Genomic DNA, 25,992 nt, shown 5'->3' on the forward strand with positions numbered 1-25,992 from the left:
TGTCCAATGAATAATGTTAATTCCAAAGTTTACTGTTTCATAAAATACAATAGTCAGTGGCGGATTCAAAGGTGGGTATAGAGGCCGTATGTCCCCCTTTTATCGAAAAATTAACATGATTTTTTTGGCAAAAAATAGTCCTACATATATTTAATTTTCTGGAATTACGCCCTCTTTATAAATCCTGGATCCACCCCTGATAGTTTTTCGTTCGCTGCTTTTCTATGATTTTTTGCAAAACAAAATCACAGTCATATCCTGGTATGAAGGCGAATAAATAAGGTCAAGAAGTCAGTTATTTGTTCATTAGAGATGACCCTTTCGTGGACTTTGGACACTACCGGATTCTTCAGAAAATGTCTTCTATTTTTCAAAACTTTTATATATGAGAGCATAGAACCTGATATAATCACATGTATAGTAATGTTTATCGGTTTACTGATAATACAGGTTTAATAAAAGTTATAATTCCGTATTTATTCTCGAGTCCCCCCTTTTGTCTTTGCATTCTGAACTTTGCTTCCAAATTTTCTAACGTTTGAACGGGAAGCTTGTTCAATATGTTTTGTAAAATCCAGTTCCATCGTCAACACAGATGAAACCTCAGAAAAGAAATAGGCAACCGCCTAATAGTTTACGATCTGGTGCTTCGAAAAAGGCTATTTCTAAGCGTAAAAGACCAAACGTTAGTAAAAGTCATGTGCATTCTGATCCAGAAAGACCCATGGCTCCTCGTGGGAATCAGAACATTATTGCGGCGGGTAGTCATTCAACTCAAGTTATGGTAAATGAAAGCGGAGACGAAATTATTGCCTCCAACCAAAACCATAGTGACCGTGCAGAGTTGGACCCTGTGACAGTAGCCATTCCTGGACCGTCGTCTTCGAGAGTTCTGATGTCGAGTACAGAGTCTCTTCGACCAGAATCACACGATGTCGCCACAACAATCCACAGAAGAGCAGCCGATAATGATTCTAGTATAGTTTCCCAAGTCGAGATGGTCCCATCGATTCAGGATAGTCATGGTATGTATACACATACAGGGGACCAAATGCACCCCCTTTTATCATAGTAGGAGGTCCCAGTCGCAAATTACAGGCTCGCATTTGGCCAGTAATGAAATTTTCCGAGTTAATCACATTCCGGAAACCATTCCTAGCATATTTGATCCGATTGGGGCTCATATTCCATTAAAGATTAAGGAAAAAATTTGGCGGGGTGAGTTTATTCATTTAGGTTTATTGCTAAAATCTGCAGCAGATTTGGGCTCTGATTCTACTTTAGATGGCGATTTTGTTTTGAAAGGAGGTGGCCTGACTGGTTAATAAGAAGCCAGATTCTTTAAACAATATAGAAATTTGGACTTCGGCCTTTATGATCTATATGGCAATTCTATTAGAAAAATGGCCTATGAAAGCCCAAGAGTATTTGAAATATATGCAAAGCATTCGATTAGCGTCGTCTAATGGTTGGGCCGTGTACGATGATCAGTACCGACTAAAAAAAGAGCGCTTTCCATCATCTTCCTGGGGTGTCATTGATCAGGAATTGTGGGTTTTGTGCGTGGTGACGGGGAATGTCAGTCAATCATCGTTTGTAGTCATGAGCAATGATTCTCATTCCTCCTCGAATTATCAATCTCGTCAGGTTTCGGATATTAATCCTAGTAGAATTCAAGGGAGGACTCCTCATAACCAGAGTAATTTTCGTGGCTACAGTGGAGCCGGTTTTCAATCTCGCCAAAAATGTCGGAATTTCAACCAAGGCCGTTGTACGTTTGGAAGAAAATGCAAATTTGATCACAAATGCTCAAAATGTAATGGGCCACACCCAGTTACAAGTTGTAGAACTTAAAAAGGTTAAACGGGGTGACTTGTCAGATTTATATAAATTAGGAAATTCCCCTATCAATGTTTGTGAAGTCGAAAAATGTTTGTTGGATTATCCGGAAATAACTGCTGCTGCCGAATTGATTCAGGGATTACGTTTTGGCTTTAAACTGATGTACGCTGGGCCTAGATTTTCTTTTACTTGTAAAAATTGTAAAAGTGTTTTAAAGAATACAGAGACCACTAGGAAGAAGTTGAATAAAGAAATTGAGCTCGGGCGTATTGCAGGTCCATTTTCACATCCACCTTTTCCTACATTTCGCTGTTCCCCCTTGCTCTCATTCCTAAAACAACCGTAGGAGAATTTCGCTTAGTGTTGAATCTTTCATCCCCTACTGGTAATTCTGTTATTGATTTTATAGATCGAGAATTTTGTTCTGTGCGTTATGCGAGTATTGATGATGCGGTCGAGATGATTCAAAAATTAGGAAAAACACACGTTTTGTTGGCAAAAGCCGACGTAAAGTCCGCCTTCAGATTGTTGAGAATTTGGCCAGGTGATTTCGATCAGTTGGGTTTTGAATTTGATGATGAGTTTTATTATGACCGTAATTTGCCTCTCGGGGCAGGTCTCAGTTGTTCCTTATTCGAAAAATTTTCCACGGCTTTGCATTGGTATACGGCAAAGTGCAGCCATTCTAAGAATATTCTGCATTATTTAGATGATTTTTTGTTCGCCGGAGAAGCAGGCACGAACCAGTGTGCCAATTTATTGAAAACATTTACTAATGTATGCCAGAAATGGGGGCTCCCTTTAGCAGAAGATAAAACAGTTTTACCAGTTGAAATTTTAACATTTTTGGGCATAGAATTTGATACTATCGCCATGGAGCTCCGGCTGCCGAAAGTTAAGTTAATCGAGATAAAGCAACGGATTACTGTTATACTTGGTTGTAAAAAAGTAAAGTTGCGTGAACTTCAGTCACTTATTGGGTTATTGAACTTTGCTTGTCAAGTCGTTGTTCCAGGCAGGGCATTTTGTCGTCGGTTAATTGATACAACTTGCAACGTAAAGGAAGCTTGGCATAGAATTCGCGTCTCGTCTGAGATGAAAGATGATTTGCAAATTTTGTTATCCTTTTTAAATGAGTATAACGGTGTTTCTGTAATGCTAGACTTGCTTTGGACATCAAACGAGACAATCCAGCTATACACTGATAGCGCCGGAGGTTCAAATAGGGGGTTCGGGATTTATTTTGATGGCAAATGGTCGCAAGCTTGTTGGCCTCGAGAGTGGAGTCAGAACGGTATTTTGAGGGACATCACGTTTTTGGAATTTTTTCCAGTCGTCGTTGCTATTCAATTGTGGGGGCGATTTTTAGAGAATAAAAAGTTATTGTTTAATATTGACAATCAGTCAGTTGTAACAATTTTGAATAAAAAGTCATCAAAATCTGCTAGAGTAATGATTTTAGTAAGAAAACTTGTATTTATTTCCCTCAAACATAATATTTTGATAAAGGCACATTTCGGTTAGCCGGAATGTAATTGCTGACGCTTTGTCTCGTTGTCATTGGCAGCTCTTCAGACAGTTAGCACCACAAGCAGACAAGGAACTTACTCCAATGCCAAGCCTACTATGGAAATTTTAGACGCGGAAGTTGAAAAATTGGTACAATTTTCGATGGCGAAAAATACATGGAAAACTTACAAGACAGCACTAGAGTCGTTAGCAAAGTTTAGCAAGGAATATGACTTAAATGTATCATGGCCTATACAAATTGATGTGTTAACTCGTTTTATAGCTTACTTATCGTATTCTGGTTTAACATCATCTACAATCAATACATACTTATCCGGGATTAGCCATAAACATAAATTATTAGGTGTAACTGACACTACATGTACTTTTATAGTTTCTAAAATGTTAGAGGGAGTTCGAAGGAAGAGTCCCAAATTATCAGATATTCGCGCTCCTGTTACTTTAGAAATTTTGCACAAAATTATACGATCACTCCCATCCGTTTGCTCTTCTCATTATGAATCTTGTCTGTTCGCTTCTGCATTTAGTCTTGCATTTTTTGCTTTATTAAGAATAGGTGAGCTCACGGCTGATACGAGTACAGATATCGGAGCCCACACAATTTTCATTAATGATCTGTCATTGAAATTTTCAAATTGTAAATATGAATTGCATTTGAAGATTTGCAGTTCGAAAGCTGACCAGAGAGGTATTTCAACGACTTTGGTTATTCCTCAAAGGGAGGCAGATCTTTGTCCTGTGAGCATGTTGCGTGCCTTTTTGGGAATAAGATATCCTGCTATTGACAAACCCTTATATTTACATTTCAATGGGTCTCAATTGACTCGTTTTCAGTTTATTTCTATACTTAAGAAAACCCTGTATTTTTGTGGCGTTAAAGACCACATCCGATCACATTCGTTTAGAATAGGCGGAGCATCGCATTATAGCAGAATGGGGGCTTCGGATTCAGAAATTAAGAAGTGGTGACGTTGGGTTTCTGATGCATACACGAGTTACATTCGGATTTGGTAGATTTTATAGATACGAAGATCTTCGAAACTGTATTTTAATATGTTTTGAAAAGGTTTAAACAAAACAGGACTTTTAAGAATTTTTGTCATTGTAGAACCCTGTCAAGTTTGGGTCATGGGATCATCTATTGTATATTGGGCGGCCAGAAGCATTAAGAGAAGACCAGGGGGTCAAAACCTCGGATTACAGTCAAAAGGTTATAATTTTCATTGGTATGGCCAGCGAGGGATGAAATGGAAAAATTTGTTACCTTCAGTTGAAGAAAATCTTAGATGTTATCCACCTCCACAAATTTTGATCATACATTTGGGTTCTAACGATTTGGGTTTAATCAAAGAAAAAGAGCTTATTGAGCAGATAAGGTTGGACATTATGCGATCACATGTGTTATTGCCAAATCTCTACTTGGTATGGAGTGAAATTTTGCCTCGTAGATACTGGCTCTTGGCAGAAAATCAGGTGGCTATCAATTCGACTCGTAAACGAGTTAATGCAGCTGTTCGTAATATATTCAAAAAAGAATTAAATCATGGTCTTGTAATTTGCTATCCAAATATAAAAGCTCAAGAAAGAGATTTGTTCAGGCATGACGGAGTGCACTTGTCAGATGTAGGTAATGATGTTTTCTTAAATAATGTTCAGGGAGCTTTGGAGTTGTTTGCAAGTTCTGACTGTCGAGTATTTCCTAATTGATGAGTTAATTGTATTTTAGTACGGGTAGTAAACTCGTTTCGTTGGGGATGAGAGTGTATAGACCTTCTCATTTGGCGGGATCTGGCAAGATGACAGGGGGGTCATGACCCTATAATTCTACGTTAGACCATTTGTTAAAATATTCTCCTGTGGTACCACAGGGAAGTTGTGTTTTTTTTAAACGGCTTTCTCTTGTTTACCAGAGTGGCCGGTTCATCACTGTTACCAGTTTTGAATTTTATCCTCCGAGTACCGAGGAAGCGTTATTCAAGTTATGGCCTAGCGTCAGTGTGGGGTCGTGCTCCTCGTTCACTCTAATTTTCCTTAGAGGAACTTTTGTTACTTCTGTTACCAGAAGAACACCTACTTGCCAATATTAAAAATGCCGGCGGTTTGTATCGTCTTGCCAGACCTCGTTTACTGTTTTTTCCCTGCGGCCGATTTTATTCCACTTAAGATTTCTTGAATTATTTAGTTTTAAGGAGTTGCGGAATGATCGCCTATGAGACAACTCGATTGTACAAACAACGTTGGTATTAGCATCTAAAGGTAACCGTACAACCTTCAACAATGAGCAAAACATTTACCATATGCGGCCGGTTTTATTCCACACATTATTTCTTGAATTATTTTAATCTTTAATTAATATTTTAAATTATCTTTTTATGTTAAATCGACGCCATAAATTAAGTAGACCAAATACATATAAACTTTGGCAGTATCAACCTCTCGAAAATAAGATGAGCCGTTTTGATAAACTTTTCACGTTTGAATTTAATTGAAATCTAAACTTGAATTCTTATTGTTTTCAAAAAGTATGTCATGTCTCGTGACACAATATAAACACTTACATATTTTTTTAAATCCGGGTTATATATAAGTTCGACTTATACATGTTATAGATGGGCACAGTTTCGTGAACGAATTTATAAGCGTTTGTGTGTTCATCTGTCTGACAATTTATTTACATGCATCTGTATTCAATTGACAATATCATAAATGAATGAGGAGCGATGTCTGCTTTTGGAAATGATTGTCATTTTTACTACAACACTAGTTTAGGATGTGAAAAGGTACAGCTATATTTTTAATTTTTATCATAAAGGAAGTCACTCAATATGTTATTGTTATTTTGATATACTATCATGGTAACAATTAATATTTGACAAAAGTCTTATCCTTCGAAAAGTCATGAACAAGAAAAGAAATCGGGGAGGAACGACACATAGTTTTAGATAAATCTAGCTGTTAATAAAACGCTGATGGTGACTATTAAACGTAACAATTAAAAATATGGGTGAAGTAGCTACAGTCTATAAAGGAAATTCTGATAAGAAACACATATCCTGGTATGTCGTTAGTTCTCAATTGAGCCTCTTGTTGCTTTCTAGGTGTAAGCAATGCGATAGCTGCGATCAACATAGCCACCAAACTTTGAAGAAAAGAAAGGATTGTACCAGCTGTCCTCCTTCAATTCTTATAAGAGGAAATGTAGGACACCTGTCTCGTAATTAAATGCCAGAAGAAATAAGTTTATATGAAAAGAAACAAAGCTGGTTGCCTTATCTGATGAATAGCATATTCAACAAAAAGTATCATATTGTCAACAAAAATGAAGTTTTTTTGTGGTAGCGGACTCTTCGTTAGAATCAGCGTGTTTTGTTTTAACAAGCTATGATTTGTTCATACTAAGAATGATATTTTTTAACGTCACAGTCCATATGTTTTAATGAAACAAAGTTTAACTTATTCTAATAATCTATTATTTTGAGTTTAGACTATCATGAGGAAAAAGTTGTGTAAAGTGTACAGAAGTTGTTTTTAGAAATTAACTGAAATCACAATACATGTTTGGTTGTCCTTATTCTGTTTTTCCTCTGCGGAAAGGATAGCAAGCAACCAATACATACCCGTTTATTAACGAAACATTGACAACTGATAGGTGCAACATTATTTCATAAAACAGCAGCATTACCCATCTCAACCCTCCTTCCACTGTTTTATTATTTTAAGGGATATGCACATCAAGACGAGCAAAGCATAGCTGCAGATTAGTCTCAAATTCGCATTTCTCTTAGTTTTGCACATTTTATATGTAGCACAACGTTTTGCGCCTAAAACGTGCTTTGTTACACGCTTTTATATTAAACATAAACGCATTTATAAATATAATATAAAAACTCATTTCAAAACGTTCTTAAGAAATAACATGACATGACATGTTTAATATGATCTCTCGTAGGTCTTGCCTTGAAAAAGAAACTACGTGCAACTATATTTTTTTAGAGCTAAAGAGCATTCGTTATCATTTTGTTAAAGTTTTCTTTCATTAATGCGCAGTAACTTAAACGACAAAAGAAAGAACGTTATTTTGCACACAAGAACTTTTAATGAAAACGAAAAGAATCTGGCAATAACCTTTAACCTCACGACCCGCTATCACGATGATGTCTTTTCACTGATCAATTAAAAGTTTGGTGACTATGTTTATTGCATCTGCTCGATTGAACTAGAACCAAAGGATAACACAGACACATATTATTGTTGCATATTCTGATTTAGGTCTAGAATAAAATAGCATTCACTCGTGAAAAATATATAAACTGCGTGATAATGTGCAAATAGTTTTTTTTTTAATCAGGGATTCCCCATTTTACATATCTTCTTAAACTTACAACAACAAATGGCTTGAGTTGACACCGTGAAAAAACACATTTTTTCAAGGACAAACGAGTATTCGACTCAATTAATAAGGCATCACTGAAAAGAGCGAAATAAACATTTTAACAAAATGATATTTCCTTATTTTACAAATATTGTTTCAGAAAAAGGGTGAAGGTTTGGTACCATTAAAACGTTTAAACCCTCTGCATTTATTTGCACCTGTCCTAATTCAGGAATCTGATGTTCAGTAGTTGTCGTTTGTTGATGTGGTTCATAAGTGTTTCTCGTTTCTCGTTTTTTATATAGATTAGACCGTTGGTTTTCCCGTCTGAATGGTTTTACACTAGTAATTTTTGGGGCCCTTTATAGCTTACTGTTCGGTGTGAGCCAAGGCTCCGTGTTGAAGACCGTACTGTGACCTATAATGGTTTACTTTTATAAATTTTGACTTGGATGGAGAGTTGTCTCATTGGCACTCATACCACATCTTCTTATATCTATTTGTTAAACCTGCAGTCAGATATTAAAAAACATGTAGTGTTTAGTTTGTTGATTTCGAATGAATTTTAAATATAATCCAATTATGTCCAATGAATAATGTTAATTCCAAAGTTTACAGTTTGATAAAATTCCATTAAGGCAGTGGCGGATTCAAAGATGGGTATGCAGGGCGTACGTCCGAGTTTGGTCGATTTTATATTTTTTTTATTTTTTTTTTAATAAAATCGTCCAAGATATATAGTTTTCTTGAATTACTCCCTTTTTATAAAAAATCCTGGATCCACCCATGAAAGTTTGTCGTTCGCTGCTTTTTTGTGAATTTGTGCAAAGCAAAATCACAGTCATATCCTGGTCTAATGCGAAAAGATAAGGTGAAGAAGTCAATTCTTAGTTCATAAAATATGCCCTTTCGAGCAATTTCGACACCATCGGATTCTTCAGAAACTGTATTCGTTCTTTCTAAATTTTGATATATGAACGCATAATACCTGATTTAATTGATTGGTGTTTAACGCCACTTTCAACACTATTGTTTTACTTCGTGGCGGTCAGTTTTTATTGGTGGAGGAAGCCGCAGTGCCCGGAGAGAACCATCGAAAACTGACAATCCTAGTCAATTAAGATTGGAGTCGAATGAATCTGCCCCGTGCGGGATTTGAACTCACAACCTAAGTGTTGACTGGCTAGTGATATAGTAGTTCGACTACTTAGACCACTCGGCCACCGATGCTTCCTTAATACCTGATATAGTCACAGAAATCGTGTTTTGAAAAAATCTTTTTTTATGTTTGATCGAAGCCATAATTTAAGTGGACCAAATACATATTAACGTTGGCAGTATCAATCTCTCGGAAACAAAATGAACCGTTTTCAAGTTTAAATCAAATTGAAACCGAAACTTGAATTCTTATTGTTTCCAAAAAATATGTTGTTACTCATGACAAAAAATATACACATTCACATATTTTTTTTATATCCGGGTATTTAAATTCGACTTACAGATCGGCACAGTTTCGTGTATGAATTTATAAGTGTTTATGTTTTTCTCTGTCTGACAATTTATTTATATTAATCTACATCCAAATGACACTATCATTTAACGGATGAGGAGGGATGTCGGCTTTTGGAAATGATTGTCATTTTTATTACAACACTAGTTCAGGATGTGAAAAGGTACAGCTATATTTCTAATTTTTATCATAAAGGAAGTCACTTTGAATAAAATCGTTTGTTATTGTATTTTTTTTATATACTATGGGTGTAATGCGTTAATAAGTAATTGCTTTGTTTTCTCAAAGTCCCGTATAAGAGATGTTATTCCGAATGGATTATCTGACCAATTTAAACCCTTATTAGACTCTGAGCTCACACATTCCTATAAATTTCAAAATGGAAAGGACCAATCACATCACGTAAGTCGTATAGAACAGACAACATGAAGACCAAAAGAAAAGCAAAATAACAAAAGAAGAAATATCCTAGTCCATAAGTGATTACAATTTAATATAACATTTATATTACGTAAGAGCCAGACGATTACCGAAGGTTAATGCAGGTACTCCATAAGAATGGTTAGTTGTTCCCTCTTCACTAGTGTTGTCCATGATAACAAGTAACTCCGATAAAAATTTTATCCGCCGAAAAGTCATGAACAAGAAAAGAAAACTGTGACACAGTGCTGTCTAGCTGTTAATAAAATGCTGATGGTGACTATAAAACGTAACAATTGAAAATATGTGTTAAGTAGCTACACTCTATAATTAAAAGGACATTCTGATAGGACACACATATCCTGGAATGTTGTATTATTTGTGATATCTTGGGCATATGTAAGAAAAGAGCACGGGTGCTGCTTGAATGTTGCTATAGAAATCAAATTTTCAAAATGGAATAATCCAAGTCATCTCTTTAGTTGTCGAGTTTAGTGCTCAATCGAGCCTCTTGTTGCTTTCTAGATGAAAGCAATTGGATAGATGATGCGATCAACATATCCACCAAACTTTAAAATAATCAGTAAACGGACATTATTTATACAGATGAACAACATAAAGATATGTTTTAAAGGGTATGCACATCAAGACGAGGAAATCATAACTGCAGATTATCCTCAGACGCGATATAATTAGTATACGGTTTAACTTTTATTAAAAATGAAATGTATTTTATTACATTTTATATTTTTTATGAGCAAACATTTATATAAGATACTGAGAGCCTCTAGTTCTGCATTATATTAACTATTATTACTATTATATGGCATTATTAATATGTTCTCTTTTAGATCGTGACTTGTAAGAGAAACTTTTTACTAATACATGCATGGATGAAACAGATAGTATAGGGATTTCATATCCTGGTTAATGTCTAAAACATCCTTTCCAAATTTCTCAACTAATTAAGCAGGAAATGCCTACCATTCCAGGGCATATAAATTCATTCACGGATTTTTGGTGGGGTTCGTCTTGATCAATCTTTTTGTGTAGTGTTTTCTGTACTGTCATTTTCTATATTTGTCTTTTTTATAAAAAAATTTTGTCCGTTGTGTTGTATGTTTATATTCGACTTCTAAATTCTGATTGCGCTCTTGATAGCTTCTCTACGGTTTTTCATTATATTGTCCTTTTGTTTATCCTTTATTTGCTCTTTTCAACAGTAGAATGCTTAGGTGAACTGTTTGATGAAGAATTTTATCATTTTTATATGATTTTTAAAAGCTTTTTTTATTTCTTCTACTATTACTCTGGTTAATACAATGTTAAATTGTTTTAAATAATAGTGTTCAGTGCGTCTTCTTAGCTTTTCGATCCATTTTGGAAACCCTTAAATTTAATAGGTACAACATACTTGGTTATAACAATTATAGCAAGAAAGTTCAATTTTTCATTTTTATTTTAGAGAGATAGATGTCCTTTCAGACATAGCGAACCAGCAAGATCCTGTTTCGTTACGTGTAACTTTTGGCAGAAAGGGAGATGCACGAGACCTAATTGTAAATATAGACATTCAGTAGTGAAACAACAACAGGTAACAGGGTCATGCGATTACTTAATATTGCTATCAGTAAGAGATACTTCCTGATTTTCTATTTATAAAATCTATCCCGGAAGCTAAGATATTACTGAAAATAAGGCACAATGTCAAAATACACAGATAAAGATATTTTCTTCCTTTTTATGTCATGTTATCTGTCTTTGGGTTGGTTCCCCTGTTAAGTTGGTTGTTAGATTAATCGCATGACACACACGTCATATCTAATTTACATAAAGTCCATAAATGTTTATAACAAATGGCTTGAACAATTGTGGGTCAATTTTGAAAGCACGCACTAGAGTATGCAAATGAGAGCTTATATATCTAATAATATAACAATGTGGATAACCAAACTGTGACGGATTTCAAATCTACTGCCATTGGTTCATTGATATCTTATTTTCAATACAAAAAGAAAGAAACCAGATACTAAATAAATCTTGTAAAATGAATATTTTCTATTAACATTCTTGTAATGTATGTTTCCTTTATGATGAATGGTCAAGGAAACATCTAACTTGTAGTAAAATAAGACTACCTCTTTCTCAGTGATCATTTCATTTACAGAAAAAACGTCAACTTATACCCTGCTTTCATGAAACCCAACCATCCGGTTGTAAACGACCAGGCTGTCCTTTTAAACACTCCAAATCTGATGCAGCTACTCGGTATGAGTATGAAGATGCATTATCCGGTAAGTTATTTAACATTCTGCACTATGAATATTCTTCAGACGTTTATTTGACGGAGATGTTTTTTTCTTTTTTTCAACATTTGTTAATCATGCACACTATGAAGTTAGCTATTCGAAGTGAAAACGAATATACATATATGAAGCTGACAAGTTTAAACTATGGTTTTTAATTCTTATTAAGTCCATGATAGCCATTTGGTTACTATCTCGTGTGGAGGTATACTATAAACTGATAAGGTTATAGTGGATTTTTTATTTGCTCCAAACTCAATTTATCTTTTATCATATTAAAATGAAGTCCATTTAAAAATAAGGAGATATGGTATGATTGCCAATGAGAATACTATCCACCAAAGTTCAAATGAAGTGAATGCTAGCAATTATAGGCAACCGTACGGCCTTCAACAATGGAAAAAACCCATACCGTATAGTCGGCTATATAAAGCCCCGACATGAAAAATATGAAACAATTCAATTGAGAAAATTAATAACTTATAACAAAACAATTTACGAAAAACAAATATGACAGACATGAACCAACGACAACCTCTGAGCTACAGACTCCTGACTTGGGGCAGGCACATAAAGAATATGGCGGGGTTAAACATGTTTGCGAGCGCTCACTTTCTCCTAATCTGGAACAGTGGTGTTACAGCACAACATAAGAACAAACTATAAACTCAGTTGAAAAGGGATTAACTCATCAAGTGGATATAAATCAGAAAAACATCTAACAAAAACACTGACCGGACGTGGCAGGGTTTTTATACACCCCCAACAACAAAAAAGACACAAAATACAGATCTGAGAGTATTCGCAGTTACTGACAGCTAGTTCAAAGCCAATAACAACTAATAAAAATCATGTATCTTTGACTAAATTATCAATCAGTACACATCCAACATCCAATGGATTTTGTGTAAAGCCGTCATTAACAGTCAGAGAAAACCATGACCTTGTGCAATATCAAAATAAAGGTATCGACAGATTTTAGTACCGCAAAAGTGCATATGTGTATAAAAAAATAATATTTAGTATGGTTTTAATTTACTTTACTGATACCAAAAGGCTTTATATGAGTTGCAGCAAATGAATTTGCAATCAGATATATCAAACGACCATTTAATTAAATAGGAAAACTTTTGTTTGATAAGATTGTGTGGAAGTGTAGTATAAAGAGTGTAAAAGTCAAAATTGGCAACCGAATCAAAAGGACCATCAAAAGCACGTAATTTATCTAAAACATCCAAAAATAGTTAATTCCACTATGTTCATATGTTTTATTACAAAGTTAATGATAAGTTGTTTGATAGAAGTTAAGGAACACCGTTAAAACCACTGAATGATTAGTAGTAGAACACTTACTAGAGGCCGAGGTGAAACGATATTTTACGGATTTTTTGTGTAGTTTAGGTAACCAATACATAGTGGAGACCTTCAAATGTTCAGAGGAGGACTTAAGGTGAGCTGTGGTAGTGACATTATTATTTACTATACGACTCTCTGTGGAGCGTACGGCCTTGAATGTAGTTGAATGTATAATTTCATTCTTAAGGACTTCCGTGTAGTATTTACGTCATGCCACCACCACATTGTTGGCTGCTTTGTCGGCAGCTACGAACACAAAACGCTTTGCGAGTACTTGAATTTTGTTTTTAATTCTAGAAATGGGCGTATTACTTACTCTGACTTTTATTTATTTCTAAAATATTTTCGAAATGTGATACGAAGATCAACAATATTCAGACATTGATTTAAATAGTACCCCAGTTACTTTTTTTCAGATTTCTCCTGTTTACACAAATTTTTACAAAAGGATGACAGAGCATATTTGATGACCTGAAGACACTCTTTCCGTCTTTTTAGTTGCGGCGATGATGAAAATTAAGGTTGTCTTTTGATTTTACTTAAGATTGCACGAACATCACAATAAAAGCAATATTCCTTACAAATGTATTAATATATTTGCAGTTCTTTTTCATTGGCTAAAGATCATTTAACATTTAAAATTTTTAAAAAATGTGCATAAGTGAATTATTTTTTTTTTCGACGTGTAGCTACCCATGCAATGGCATCAATGGAAACTGGTTCTGATTTTTGGGAACCTTCACTGTCACCGAGTGTCCCTATTTCTCTAACTTGTACTAATAACAGTATTATGCTGTCGTGGACAGAACCAGACGAAGCAAATGGTTACATCAATGGGTATAAAATTGTCTACAGAGAATACATTCTGGACAGTTAAAGATGGAAATTCATCTCAACGAAAAGTAAACAAACAATTTGCACAGTGAAGGACCTGAAAGGTGATACCCAATACGAGTTCAAGATTTGTACTGTTGACAGAGATGGAGAGGAGGGATCGTTCAGCCACCCAACAGTCGTATTCAAAACTAAGCCATCTCTAGCACATTCTGTTAAAGTTTCAGCAAAGAGAGTAAGATATTTAGATCCAGAAATTTATAAAATTCCATTACAAAAAACTAAAGGTGGCACAAATAATGGAGCAAAAACACAAGAATACCACTTTGGTAAGTATTACTACTAAATACTCTTATATCGATAATTTTGTCTAAAATGTTTAAGACAGCACATCTAAATATTAAGATGTGTCCAATTAATTATATAGATATTTGCACTTCTATCAATGCAATGCGATTTAGAAGTTTCATTTAAAACGTCTAATAATTTAGGGAAACCGTAACAGTGTGGACGGACCTGTTTAAAATAGCGAATCATTTACCTTTAACTTTTTTGTTACAATGATTTTACGCATACACATTCTGTCAGAGGCCTTCCATTGGGATGGTCAATAATCACTTGTTTCACATTTCGATACATAAAATCAAACTTTCATTAAACAAAATTTAAAAGGCATTTGTTTTAAATGTTATTTTTATCATCACACCCAAGAGTTTCATTTGAAATAATAACAAATGTGTAGAGCTTACATCATTAAATTATAGAAAAATATATAAACACGTTTCGATTTCAGTCGTTATAAAAAACTTCCAAGTTTATGGGGTTATAAATATCTAACGAAGAACAAATGCTCCCACGTTGTGAACATTTAAAAGTAACCTACCATTTATTAAATGGATAAGATTTATTTGTGCAAAGAGCGCAGGATAATGAAAAAAAACAAGCATTTTCTTTCTTCAAACTGAATATTTTTCGCATTGCACATCATTTGAATCGTTCAGTAATATAGAAGACTCGCACGGTCAGTTTGCTTTGGATATTCAAGTATATTAGACTGCCCAATTATCTCAATGTATGTATATTTCTAAAGGTAAATATGAATAATTAAAAAACTTTTCTTTTTGTATAATGCTTTATGTACATCCGTGTGGTTGTATTTCGGATATTTCGCTATTTCCCCGTGTTTAATTATTCATAAGGTAAGCGGATATGGTTCGAGTATTTTTGAAATACTCTTTTCATATTTATAGCAACGAAGTAATTATTTGTGAATTTGAGCATAGAACCAAATATTTAGATCGTAAATGAATTGAAAAAAAAATGTGAAGATTCAAGTAGTAGTACACTGAGAAAAAAAAACGTGTTCTCGGTAAAGTAGTATTCCAGGCCAAAAATATTGCCCTTTTATTCAAACAAACAATTATATTGGCCGGAAAGTTAGTATTCAAATGAATGTGTATCCATGAATGGTAGTGTACCCGATTTGATTAAATGTATCAATGTTTCGGGGCGATACATATTTTTTTAGCAGTCCTCAATCATTCAGAAAAAAAAGTGAATAAACTTGTTAATTTCAATTTGATATTAGGGACAAAAAGAAAAACGACACTGAGATTAAAAAAATATTGATCCTGTTTGTTTAGGAAAAATAAATCAATGCCCCCCTTCCCCGCCCCCCCCCCCCCCCAAAAAAAAAAAAAAACAACCGAACAAACCCACACACACACTCTCTCAGAAAAAATGAGTGGTCGGTACATAATCATGTATTAAGGATACGAATCTGTTGGAAAGCATGGAATTTTATCAAGACAAATGGTTAGCAGAAAAGTTCCAGTTTCCCATACATCTTACTATATATAATGTATTATTCTAGATGATATTCAAGATCTAGTCCGAATACTGAGTCAGTCAGTAGAACCATGGACAATGATGGACCAACTAATTTGAATTCTTTCAAAATTCTAGCGTTCCAGTAAATACATTAATACAACAAATTATTTTATTTAGATATTGAATTCAATTATTCCTATTTCATAAAATAAATGCAAATTGTATTAAGCTAGGTCAAATTACATGTAGATTTTTTTGACTGTCCAATATATTGCAAGTTCGAAAAAGACCGTACGAAAGAATATTTTTTTTCAATTTTGTAAAAGTGCATCGTGCATTCGTTCCAAAAAATAAAATTTAAGACAAGATATAAGTTGAAAGATACGAGGAGCCCACTTTGAGGTCCGAAACAGGTAATTGCTAACACATTTATAACTTCTTTAATAGCTAGGTGAATTTAATTTCTATTTCTAAAGAACAGGCGATATCATAAACCATTTCATTATCGATTATCAGTGAAGAATGCAAAACAAATCATCAAAACACAAGGTTTACTCCACTAGTGTTTTTTCGAGTTATTTGTTTTAAGGCGTTAATAAACATTGAAACAACCAGGAGAATCACACAAGCAATTTGAAAATCACGTGAAGTTCGCGAATTATTTTGGATAAAAAGACTTCAAACAGCTTATCCTCTCGGTCTCAATGACACAATATTAGGACAGGGGAACATATCTAAAACTTCTATCGATGTCATTAATATTGTTGATAAACGACTTAGAAATAAAAGATCTTATGGTAAACGCAAAAACCGTAATCAACGTATTAAACATCGTATAAATTATACACTTGGTGATCTGTTATCTATAATAAAAAATAATGGCAGGCATCAAGTATTATGCAAACTGGTCAGATACCAATAAGTAAATTATATGCTATTTTTCTGGAGTGTAATAAAATTTCTTGTTTAGCCCGTTTTATGAATACACCCGTATTATTACAGCCTTTTGTCATCACAGGCTGTTTCCTAGTATCGATAAACCTGAAAATCATAAACGACATTTTCTTAAATTAAAATATATAAATAGAGGTATTGATTTTATTAACTTATCTAGCATATTCAATGACTCTTCCGTCTATAGCCAAATACCTCCATATTTTGATAATATAGAACCACCCGTTATTTCGTATTCTTATAAAAAACCGAGCAGAAGTTTGGTTTTTAATTATACGTCAGTTACATCAGACGTCAATATAGAAAATAATGTTCCTTCCACTTGAGACTGTGAAACATCTAGTTTTAGATATGTTCCCTATGGTCATGTTTATACAGGAGACCTCAACATCGTCGAACACCGTGAGGTCAAAACTTTTCTAAAGAAAGGACCGAAATACCGTCCTCCATCTATAATTATAGATTGGAAACAGTGTCGTCAGGTCATTAAAGACGCTCTGTCTGCCTACTGTAAAAATTGGTGCAAACGTGAAACATCTGATAAAAAATATTTGAATAAAATTATGAATACTGTTAATATTGGAATATCTCATTTTGAAAACAATTCTGAGGCAGCCAATAATGTAGTGGTGGTATGAAGCATATACTACACGGAAGTTCTTCAAAACGAAATTATCAATTCCTCTACATTCAGGTCCGTACGCACCACTGAGAGTCAAATCGTTAACAAGCATATCACTGCCACTACCCAGCTTAAAGCCTCTTCCGAACATTTGAAAGTCCCTACCATGTACTGGTTACCGAAATTACACAAAAAACCATTTAAATTCCGTTTCATCTCCGCATCTAGTAAGTGTTCTACTACTAATCTATCAGTGCTTCTTACTACCGCCCTTACTACTATCAAATAACTGGTTATTAACTTTTGTAATAAAGCTTATGAAAATAATGGTATTAATTATTTTTGGAGTGTTAAAAATTCTTTAGAGGTTTTAGTTAAAATACATGCTTTTGATGGTCCTTTTAATTCTGTTGACAGTTATGATTTTTCTACTCTCTACACTACACTTCCACACAATCTAATAAAGAAAACGTTTTCATATTTAATAAAATTGTTTTTCGAAAAATCTCATTGTAAATTTATTTGCTGTATCTCGTTTTAAGCCTTTTTCTGTAAAAGGAAAGTATACTAGATGCACTAACTGGAAATGTGAGGATATGATTGAAGCTTTAAATTTTCTCCTAGATAACATATATGTACGTTTCGGCGATAAAGTGTATCGTCAGGTAGTAGGTATTCCTATGGGCACTAACTGCGCCCCTTTAATAGCAGATTTATTCCTTTATTGCTATGAATCTCAGTTTATGACCAAACTCAGTAAAGACACATCATTGTAACAGTTACATTTGGTTGATACATTCAACAAAACCTACCGTTATCTGGATGATATTTTTTTCATTAAATAATCCAGAGTTCTCTACAATACCGAAATTTACCAAAAAGAACTTACTTTAACTAAATCTAACATAAACAGCAGCAGTTGTCCTTTTCTAGATTTAGACATTTCAATTTCTAAAGGGAAACTCCATACTAAAATTTACGACAAAAGAGACGATTTTTCATTCCCTATTGTTAATTTTCCTTTTTTAGACGGCGATGTGCCTTTGGCTCCACCATACGGTGTTTATATATCCCAACTCGTTCGGTATGCCCGTGTGTGTAGTGATGTCATAGATTTTAACGAACGTAATCAATGCATCACCGGTAAATTATTAAGTCAGGGATTTCGTTAATATAAATTACTTAAAACTTTTACTAAATTCTTTCATAGATACAAAGATTTAATTAGTAAATTTGGCTGTACCTGTAGAAAACTTATTAAAAATGGTATTTTACATCCTAAATTTTACGGTAATATTGTACTTAAAGCGCGGAAATCACTATGTGATCCGTGTAAATTCACCGAACCTTTAAACAAACTTATTAGTAATGGTTAACGTACCAATGTTGTAATTAGATCTCTGAATATAGTTTACATTGGCACTAATATCGATTTTGTCATTAGCAAATTAAAACATAACTAAATTTGTATTTTCTTTTCAAACGGGATAGATATAGGAAGATGTGGTATGAGTGCCAATGAGACAACTCTCCATCCAAGTCACAATTTATAAAAGTAAACCATTATAGGTCAAGGTACGGCCTTCAACACGGAGCATTGGCTCACACCGAACAGCAAGCTATAAAGGGCCCCATTAAATTACTAGTGTAAACCATTCAAACGGAAAAAGCAACGGTCTAATCTATATAAAAACGAGAAACGAGAAACACGTATGAACTACATAAACAGACGACAACTACTGTAATCAGATTCCTGACTTAGGACAGGTGCAAACATTTGCAGCGGGATTAACGTTTTAATGGTACCAAACCTTCTCCCTTTTTCTGAAACAATAGTATAACATCACAACAGAGAAAAAAATACTATAAAATATCAATTGGAAGGCTTAACTCAATCAAAAAACGTAAATTGGGATGTGTAGAGACACACACACGTTCATTTTTATCTATAAAGCAGTCACTCCTTACTATCCTACTACCTGTCGATACATTTTCTAAATATTGTTTAACATTTCACAGTGGTATCATACTTTAACTTTGTTTCAACCTCTTTATTTACTTTTGACCTTAGTTATTTATCCCTTGTAGTTTTTATTAACTATGTATTTGCATTCAGGTATCACAGATCAAAGTTATTCGTTATTCGTTCATTGTGTGTTAATTTACATTTTTTGATTGAGTTAAGCCTTTCAATTGATATTTTATAGCGTGTCTTTCTATGTTGTGATGTTATACTATTGTTTCAGAAAAAGGGAGAAGGTTTGGTACCATTAAAACGTTTAATCCCGCTGCAAATGTTTGCGCCTGTCCTTAGTCAGGAATCTGATTACAGTAGTTGTCGTCTGTTGATGTAGTTCATACGTGTTTCTCGTTTCTCGTTTTTATATAGATTAGACCGTTAGTTTTCCCGTTTGAATGGTTTTACACTTGTAATTTTTGGGGCCCTTTATAGCTTGCTGTTCGGTGTGAGCCAATGCTCCGTGTTGAAGGCCGTACCTTGACCTATAATGGTTTACTTTTATAAATTGTTACTTGGATGGAGAGTTGTCTCATTGGCACTCATACCACATCTTCCTATATCTATTTGGCGACCCCGTACGTGTTTAAATGTCCTTTGTAAAAAACAACGCATTAAGTGGGCGTAACAGACGAACGTTCATCTGACCCAGTCAATTGATAAACTGAGCGCGCCAAGAAATGGTCTTGTCCAAACTGTTATGAATTCAATAATATTTCATATCCTGGCATCGGTGTGGCCTTTTGTGTACTCTACTAAGGTGAAGGAACTTTGGGGTGCTGTGATTGGATGTATAAGTATAATATAACTTTTATCTATGAATAACTGCAATGTGTAAATTTACAATCAAAATTTTGAAATATATGGCAATAGTTTTTAGCTTGCTGTTCGTTGTGAGCCAAGGCTCCGTGTTGAAGGCCGTACTTTGACCTATAATGGTTTACTTTCACAAATTGTGACTTGGATGGAGAGTTGTCTCATTGGCACTCATACCACATCTTCTTATATCTATTTGAGAATTTTCCGACAAGGCTTCTGAATTTTCATGATGTGTGGATAGTATAAACAAGTTCAATATGAAGATATTGATTCAAACATTAACATCCACTTCTTAAACAGAATAATAAAGTACATGTACTTATATAACACATGTCTTGTTCTGGTTTTTATTATAAAAAGTAACAAATTCATAAAATTATAGTTTTGTCGCCTATGGAGGAAAAATAGTTCAGTCTTAAATAAACAGATCTGGTTTTAATGTTGTGCTAACAGTTAAATATGCTTGAACGTTCTAGGTGGACTTCTTTGTTGTAAGGTTGTGAATGCTTTGAGATCAAAAGGTTAACATTTGTATTGTGAAAAGTAATATCGTATCATTAAACTTCATTTATTTTTATTTTTAACAAGAAGTGCTCATCAAGGGAATTGGGACTATTGAATAATAATATTAAATGTTGCCAAAACAAGATCTACGTGAGGGAGTAGAACCAGACACGCATCAAATAAAAACAACAACAATTGATCTTCTCTAGTGCTAAGCTAATAGAATAGATAATAGAAATGTGTCAAAGAGACAACAACCAGACCAAAGAGCAGAAAACAGCCCAAGGCCACAAATGGGTCTTCAACGCAGCGAAAAAATCCCCAACCCGGAGGCAGCTTCAGATTGCCCCAAAACAATAATGTATACTAGTTCAGCAAAATGGACGCCACACTAAACTCTAAAACATACAAATGAACACAAATTTAAAAAAAAAAACACAAAGACTAACCAAGACAAGAGGTTCCTGACTTGGGACAGGCGCAAACATTTGGCGGAATATAATTCTTGATGTAGTATGACGATGACGAAAACCTCAATTAATATAGTTTAAAAACCAGTACAAGCAGAAACTATTATTCTAAGACAGGCGGTAATTAAAATGTTAAAGGCTGTAGATATCGTTTGATGTTGCCGTATCTAATAATATCTAGATAAATCTTTTTAACAAGTTCACATTTTATCACATGTTGAAGATGTTTTAATTGTAATATGGAAAGAACATTCACAACTCAATATGTTCTACAAGATACTGTTCACAACAGTTGTAAAAGGAATATTTTAGTAGACACAGAGCATGACAATTGTACCTGTGTATGCAAAGTGTAGCTTGTATATTTACTAGGAAAAAAGATACCAGGCACCAGTGGAAAAACTATAATGCTTGTTGGAGCTACAGGATCAGGAAAAAGTACACTACTTGATGGAATGATTAATTATATTTTCGGTGTTTCCTGGGACGATAATTTCAGATTAACAATGGTCGAAATGTCGGATGATGAAAAGACAAGATACACTGACCAGGTGAAGAATTGTAATCATAGCAATGATCATCAATGTCTTGAGATATTTGTGTTTTAAGAAATGTTTTATATGAACTACATTATTTATGTCTTTAATATATGTCTAAAGACGCAAAATTGTCTTACGATATATATCTCAAGTAATTGATGACAATTCGCTATATAAATAATCTATATTCTAATCCACAAACAATGTTTAACTCTTCCCAAGCAATTTCTGTCAGGAAATTGGAACAATTAATGCTAAAATCGCTCCTTTTCTCTACATTATTTAAAGTAATACGTATGTCCCGTGAGATGATTCAGCGAAAACTTCTTTTAACAAGAAGTCTCAAATTATAAGTGATGTTTATACTAACATATGACATAACAAGATTTGTTTTTACTTTTTCGTTTAGTCTTTAGATCAAACAATTCCTTAATTGTAAGTTTTATATTTTTATCTTGGGTAATCTTAAATGAAATTAACGATGAACGTGCAGTAAAAGTTCTAATGTATGACAAGCCGTACTCGTCAAAACTATGTTTAAGCCGTTTTTTCAAGAAAAAAATACTGAGAACAAACACTTATAATTCTAAGTGTTTTTGTTTAAAGTTGGAATGCTTATTCTCTGTGTTTAATTTAAAAAAAAAATGTTTAAGCATAGTTCTGACGAGAATTGATTGCCATACTAATGTGTAACGAATATGATTGCTATTATACTGAACATTGGATTATTCATTTCAGACTCAGTCACAAACTGAATGGATCACCAGTTATACTATAAGATCAATGAGTGGAAGTAATCTAGATTATGATTTACAAATAGTAGACACTCCAGGTTTTGGAAATACTCGTGATTTGGTCAGAGATATAGACATCGTAGATAAAATAAAAGAGTTCTTTACCACAAGAGAAAGTCAAGGAAAAATGTATTTAGATGGAATATGTTTTGTTGTGCAGGCACCACTGGTTCGATCGACACCCCATCAGAAGTATGTCAGTAATTTTGACGCAATTTTATCCTTATTTGGTCAAGATTTTGTGAACAACATTTTCGTCTTGGTAACATTCGCGGATGGAAACGAACCACTTGTTCTTGATGCTTTACGAGATGCAAAAGTGCGTTTCAAAAGTTTTTACAAGTTTAATAATTCCGCACTTTTCGTTTCAACACAAAGTTCACAACAATCAGAATTTGGCTGTCTTTACTGGAAAATGGGGATGGAAAGCTTTCGCTTATTTTTTGATGATCTGCGATGTACCCAGACTAAAAGCTTACAGTTGACAAAGCAAGACTTGCAACTTCGATCAGATCTTTAAGCTACAATTCAAGAATTGCAAGCTCAGATTCATGAAGGTCTGCATAAGCTGAATACTATTGAACAATAAAAAGTAATTCTGAGGAGACACGAAACGGACATCAAATATATCAATTTTTTTGTGCACGATTTAGACGATATTCACACGAGAAAAATAGATTTATCTGTTGGGACCTACGTAAATTCACACGAGAAAAATATATTATCTGCTGGGACCTACGTTACTTAATGTCTGACTTGTAACAGAAAGTGTCACTTTTCTTGTCGCATACCCGAAGACAGAAATAAAATAGACTGTGTAGCTATGAACGGTGGCCATTGTACTGTTTGTTACAAACACATTTCCTTAGATATTCATCTGATTTTCGTCACGAAATCTTTTCAGTAAAGGTAAAAAAGTCTTGTGAACAGTTAAATCGAAAATATTTGCTAGCACGAATTGGTAAAGAAAAGCAGACCTCTGTTCTGAATAAAGTCAGATGTGCATTCATAAAACTCTACCAGAACGTCTAGAAAATGATGAATGATCTTCGTTGTTCCTGTATATAAATAAACTGAACAAAATAGCACTGCGACCAAATCTACTGAGTGATGTTGATTATATTGATCTTCTAATCGAGAATGAAAAAAAAGTATGGATGGAAGGAACGTTAAAATGTGAGAGGAAGCAGAACTAGTAACAAAAATAGAGAAAAAGTAACATTTCACCCTTTTTGTGATCTCAGCGACTTCTAAATTTAAATATTACCACATGGCAAGTTTTTTTCTTCTAATAATGACCAAAATGCATAGTGAATGGACTGGTTCAAATTGATTAAGAAATTTTATTAAACAGATTTTGAGCCAATAGCAGAAATATTTTTTTTTATTTTTGACAATGTTCGGATTTGAAATTCATGATTTATGGAAAAAAAATGGGTATAGGAGTGGATGTTGTATTGAAAGATGTGTGGTGCCGGTATTGCATTAAAAACACAATAGAAAGCGGATTTTGCGGGAAGTGGGAATACATTTTGTCATGCTTGCGGTTCATTTAGTTTAGCTGATGCTGTTAAGCTTTATATAAAAATTACTATGATGTATTACAAATGTCAACACACTATAATGCATCTATACAATTAGTAATGGAGTAAATAATTCTAGGTTGCATGCTCATAGGCAAAACTTCATTTCATGAGCTTATTTGGTTAGTATTCTGGGTTCATTTTACTTTTGGTTATCAAATTTTGGAATCAGGAAAATGGGCTTAAAAAGTATAACAAAAATACCACACCAAGATAAATTGAACAAGGGGAAGTCCATAAAGTCAAACGTTATTAACCAACAAATCGAATGGAAAACAATTCATATTCCTGATTTGGTACAAGCATTTTCCAAAAAAAAAAAAAAAACTGATTCTATAGCCAGCTGAACCTCCCACTTATATCACAGGGACTCGGTTAGCAGATTAAAATTTTGTTAATCAATGTTTTTGATTTTTTTTCGCATTCCCTGTCTATTTGTATTTCATTATTAACGATTTTAACGTTGTCATCAATATTTCTTTGTTTTCTAGCAATGTGCAGTTTTACTATTCATATCCGTATACTGAATATGATTGATTAACAAAATTTTAATCTGGTAACCGAGTCCCTGTGAATTTGACCAAGACGTTAACAAATTTTTTTTTGTAGTTGATGGTAAATTGACAAAGACGCAAATAAAAATGATTTTGTGGTGGATAGAACCTAGAGTTTATAGTATACACTTTCTCGGTAAAGTACAAGTTAAGTAAAAATCGCACACCAGGATCTACCTGCACCCGGAACGCACAAAGCTAAAAACAAGATAGCTGGATGCATACATACGTAGTCATGTCAAGAGTCATACGACCAAAGGGAACACAAAAGCACAAAAAAAAATAAAGGGAAGACTGTAAAGTTAATAAAAATAAACACAACTTCAGCACATAGAATCTATATACCTCTTGTATTATTGGTGAAGTAGACACTGAATATTTATCTATAAGGTCTTGGTACTTTGAATTTCTGGTTCAGCTAAGTAAATTGTTGCACAGAACTTAGTGCAATAAAGATTATTCAAAATAAATTCTGGTTATGAGTTATCTTCCATACAAAGCAGAATGCTTCCAATTACATATCTCTCTCGTGAGTTTAACCAAACCATTTAGATCTGCAGTTTTTGTTCTTCCGCCAGCGGGATTTGATTGATTGATTTCTTTACGATTATTAAAGTTACACCGAGACTTGAACCATTGCATCTTCGACATCGTTTCAGCACCTCCTGCACTGTGTCCATAAGTATAGCTTTCGTAAGTCGAGTAATGCCTTTCGTCGTCGACTTTATCTGGGTGACTGTTGATAAGACATTAAAATCATTCGACATACTAAAGTTTTCTACCCAAGGCATAGATAACCTTAGCCAGAGTTGGAACAATATTTTGAAAGTTTTTGTTTAAAGTGCTTTTCAAATTTCTAAACGATTTGAACTTCGAACTGTTTAGATGAGTCTTGTGTAGAAACGCGCGTATGGCGAACTAAATTGTAAGCCTGGTATCCTTGTTTTTTTTAACACAGTAGATGATATATTGTGGTATTAAGATAGCAATCCTTGGAAATAAGCTAGTTGGCCGGATGAGCGGACGGGCGGGAAAAACTAGGTGCCTTTTTTGTAAAATCAACTCCTGAACTTTTCAACTAAGATCTGAAACTTCACTAAAACATTGCACACGTGTTAAAGTTGTCGATTGTTTTA

At 34.0% G+C, this 25,992-nt stretch overlaps 1 protein-coding gene across 1 annotated transcript; it reads left to right on the forward strand.

Annotated features, from left to right (window-relative positions):
* Positions 1-9,373: 9,373 nt before the first annotated feature.
* Positions 9,374-24,087, forward strand: LOC127736944 (uncharacterized). Its single transcript, XM_052247508.1, has 4 exons — positions 9,374-9,417; positions 14,216-14,499; positions 21,759-21,937; positions 22,664-24,087. Exons 1-4 carry the CDS (start codon positions 9,374-9,376, stop codon positions 23,237-23,239), a joined length of 1,083 nt encoding a protein of 360 aa, XP_052103468.1. The 3' UTR covers positions 23,240-24,087.
* The last annotated feature ends 1,905 nt before the right edge of the window (positions 24,088-25,992 follow it).

Source organism: Mytilus californianus, unplaced genomic scaffold, assembly GCF_021869535.1.
Source record: "Mytilus californianus isolate M0D057914Y unplaced genomic scaffold, xbMytCali1.0.p SCAF_4, whole genome shotgun sequence".
In the NCBI taxonomy this organism is placed as follows: domain Eukaryota; kingdom Metazoa; phylum Mollusca; class Bivalvia; order Mytilida; family Mytilidae; genus Mytilus; species Mytilus californianus.

Excerpts from the sequence above, each read along its gene's own strand:
- LOC127736944 (XM_052247508.1), top strand. The coding sequence starts at position 9,374 with ATGATTGTCATTTTTATTACAACACTAGTTCAGGATGTGAAAAG. Across the intron at positions 9,418-14,215 it reads CTAGTTCAGGATGTGAAAAG|ATGGAAATTCATCTCAACGA; the intron begins GTACAGCTATAT and ends GGACAGTTAAAG. Across the intron at positions 21,938-22,663 it reads AGACAAGATACACTGACCAG|ACTCAGTCACAAACTGAATG; the intron begins GTGAAGAATTGT and ends TATTCATTTCAG.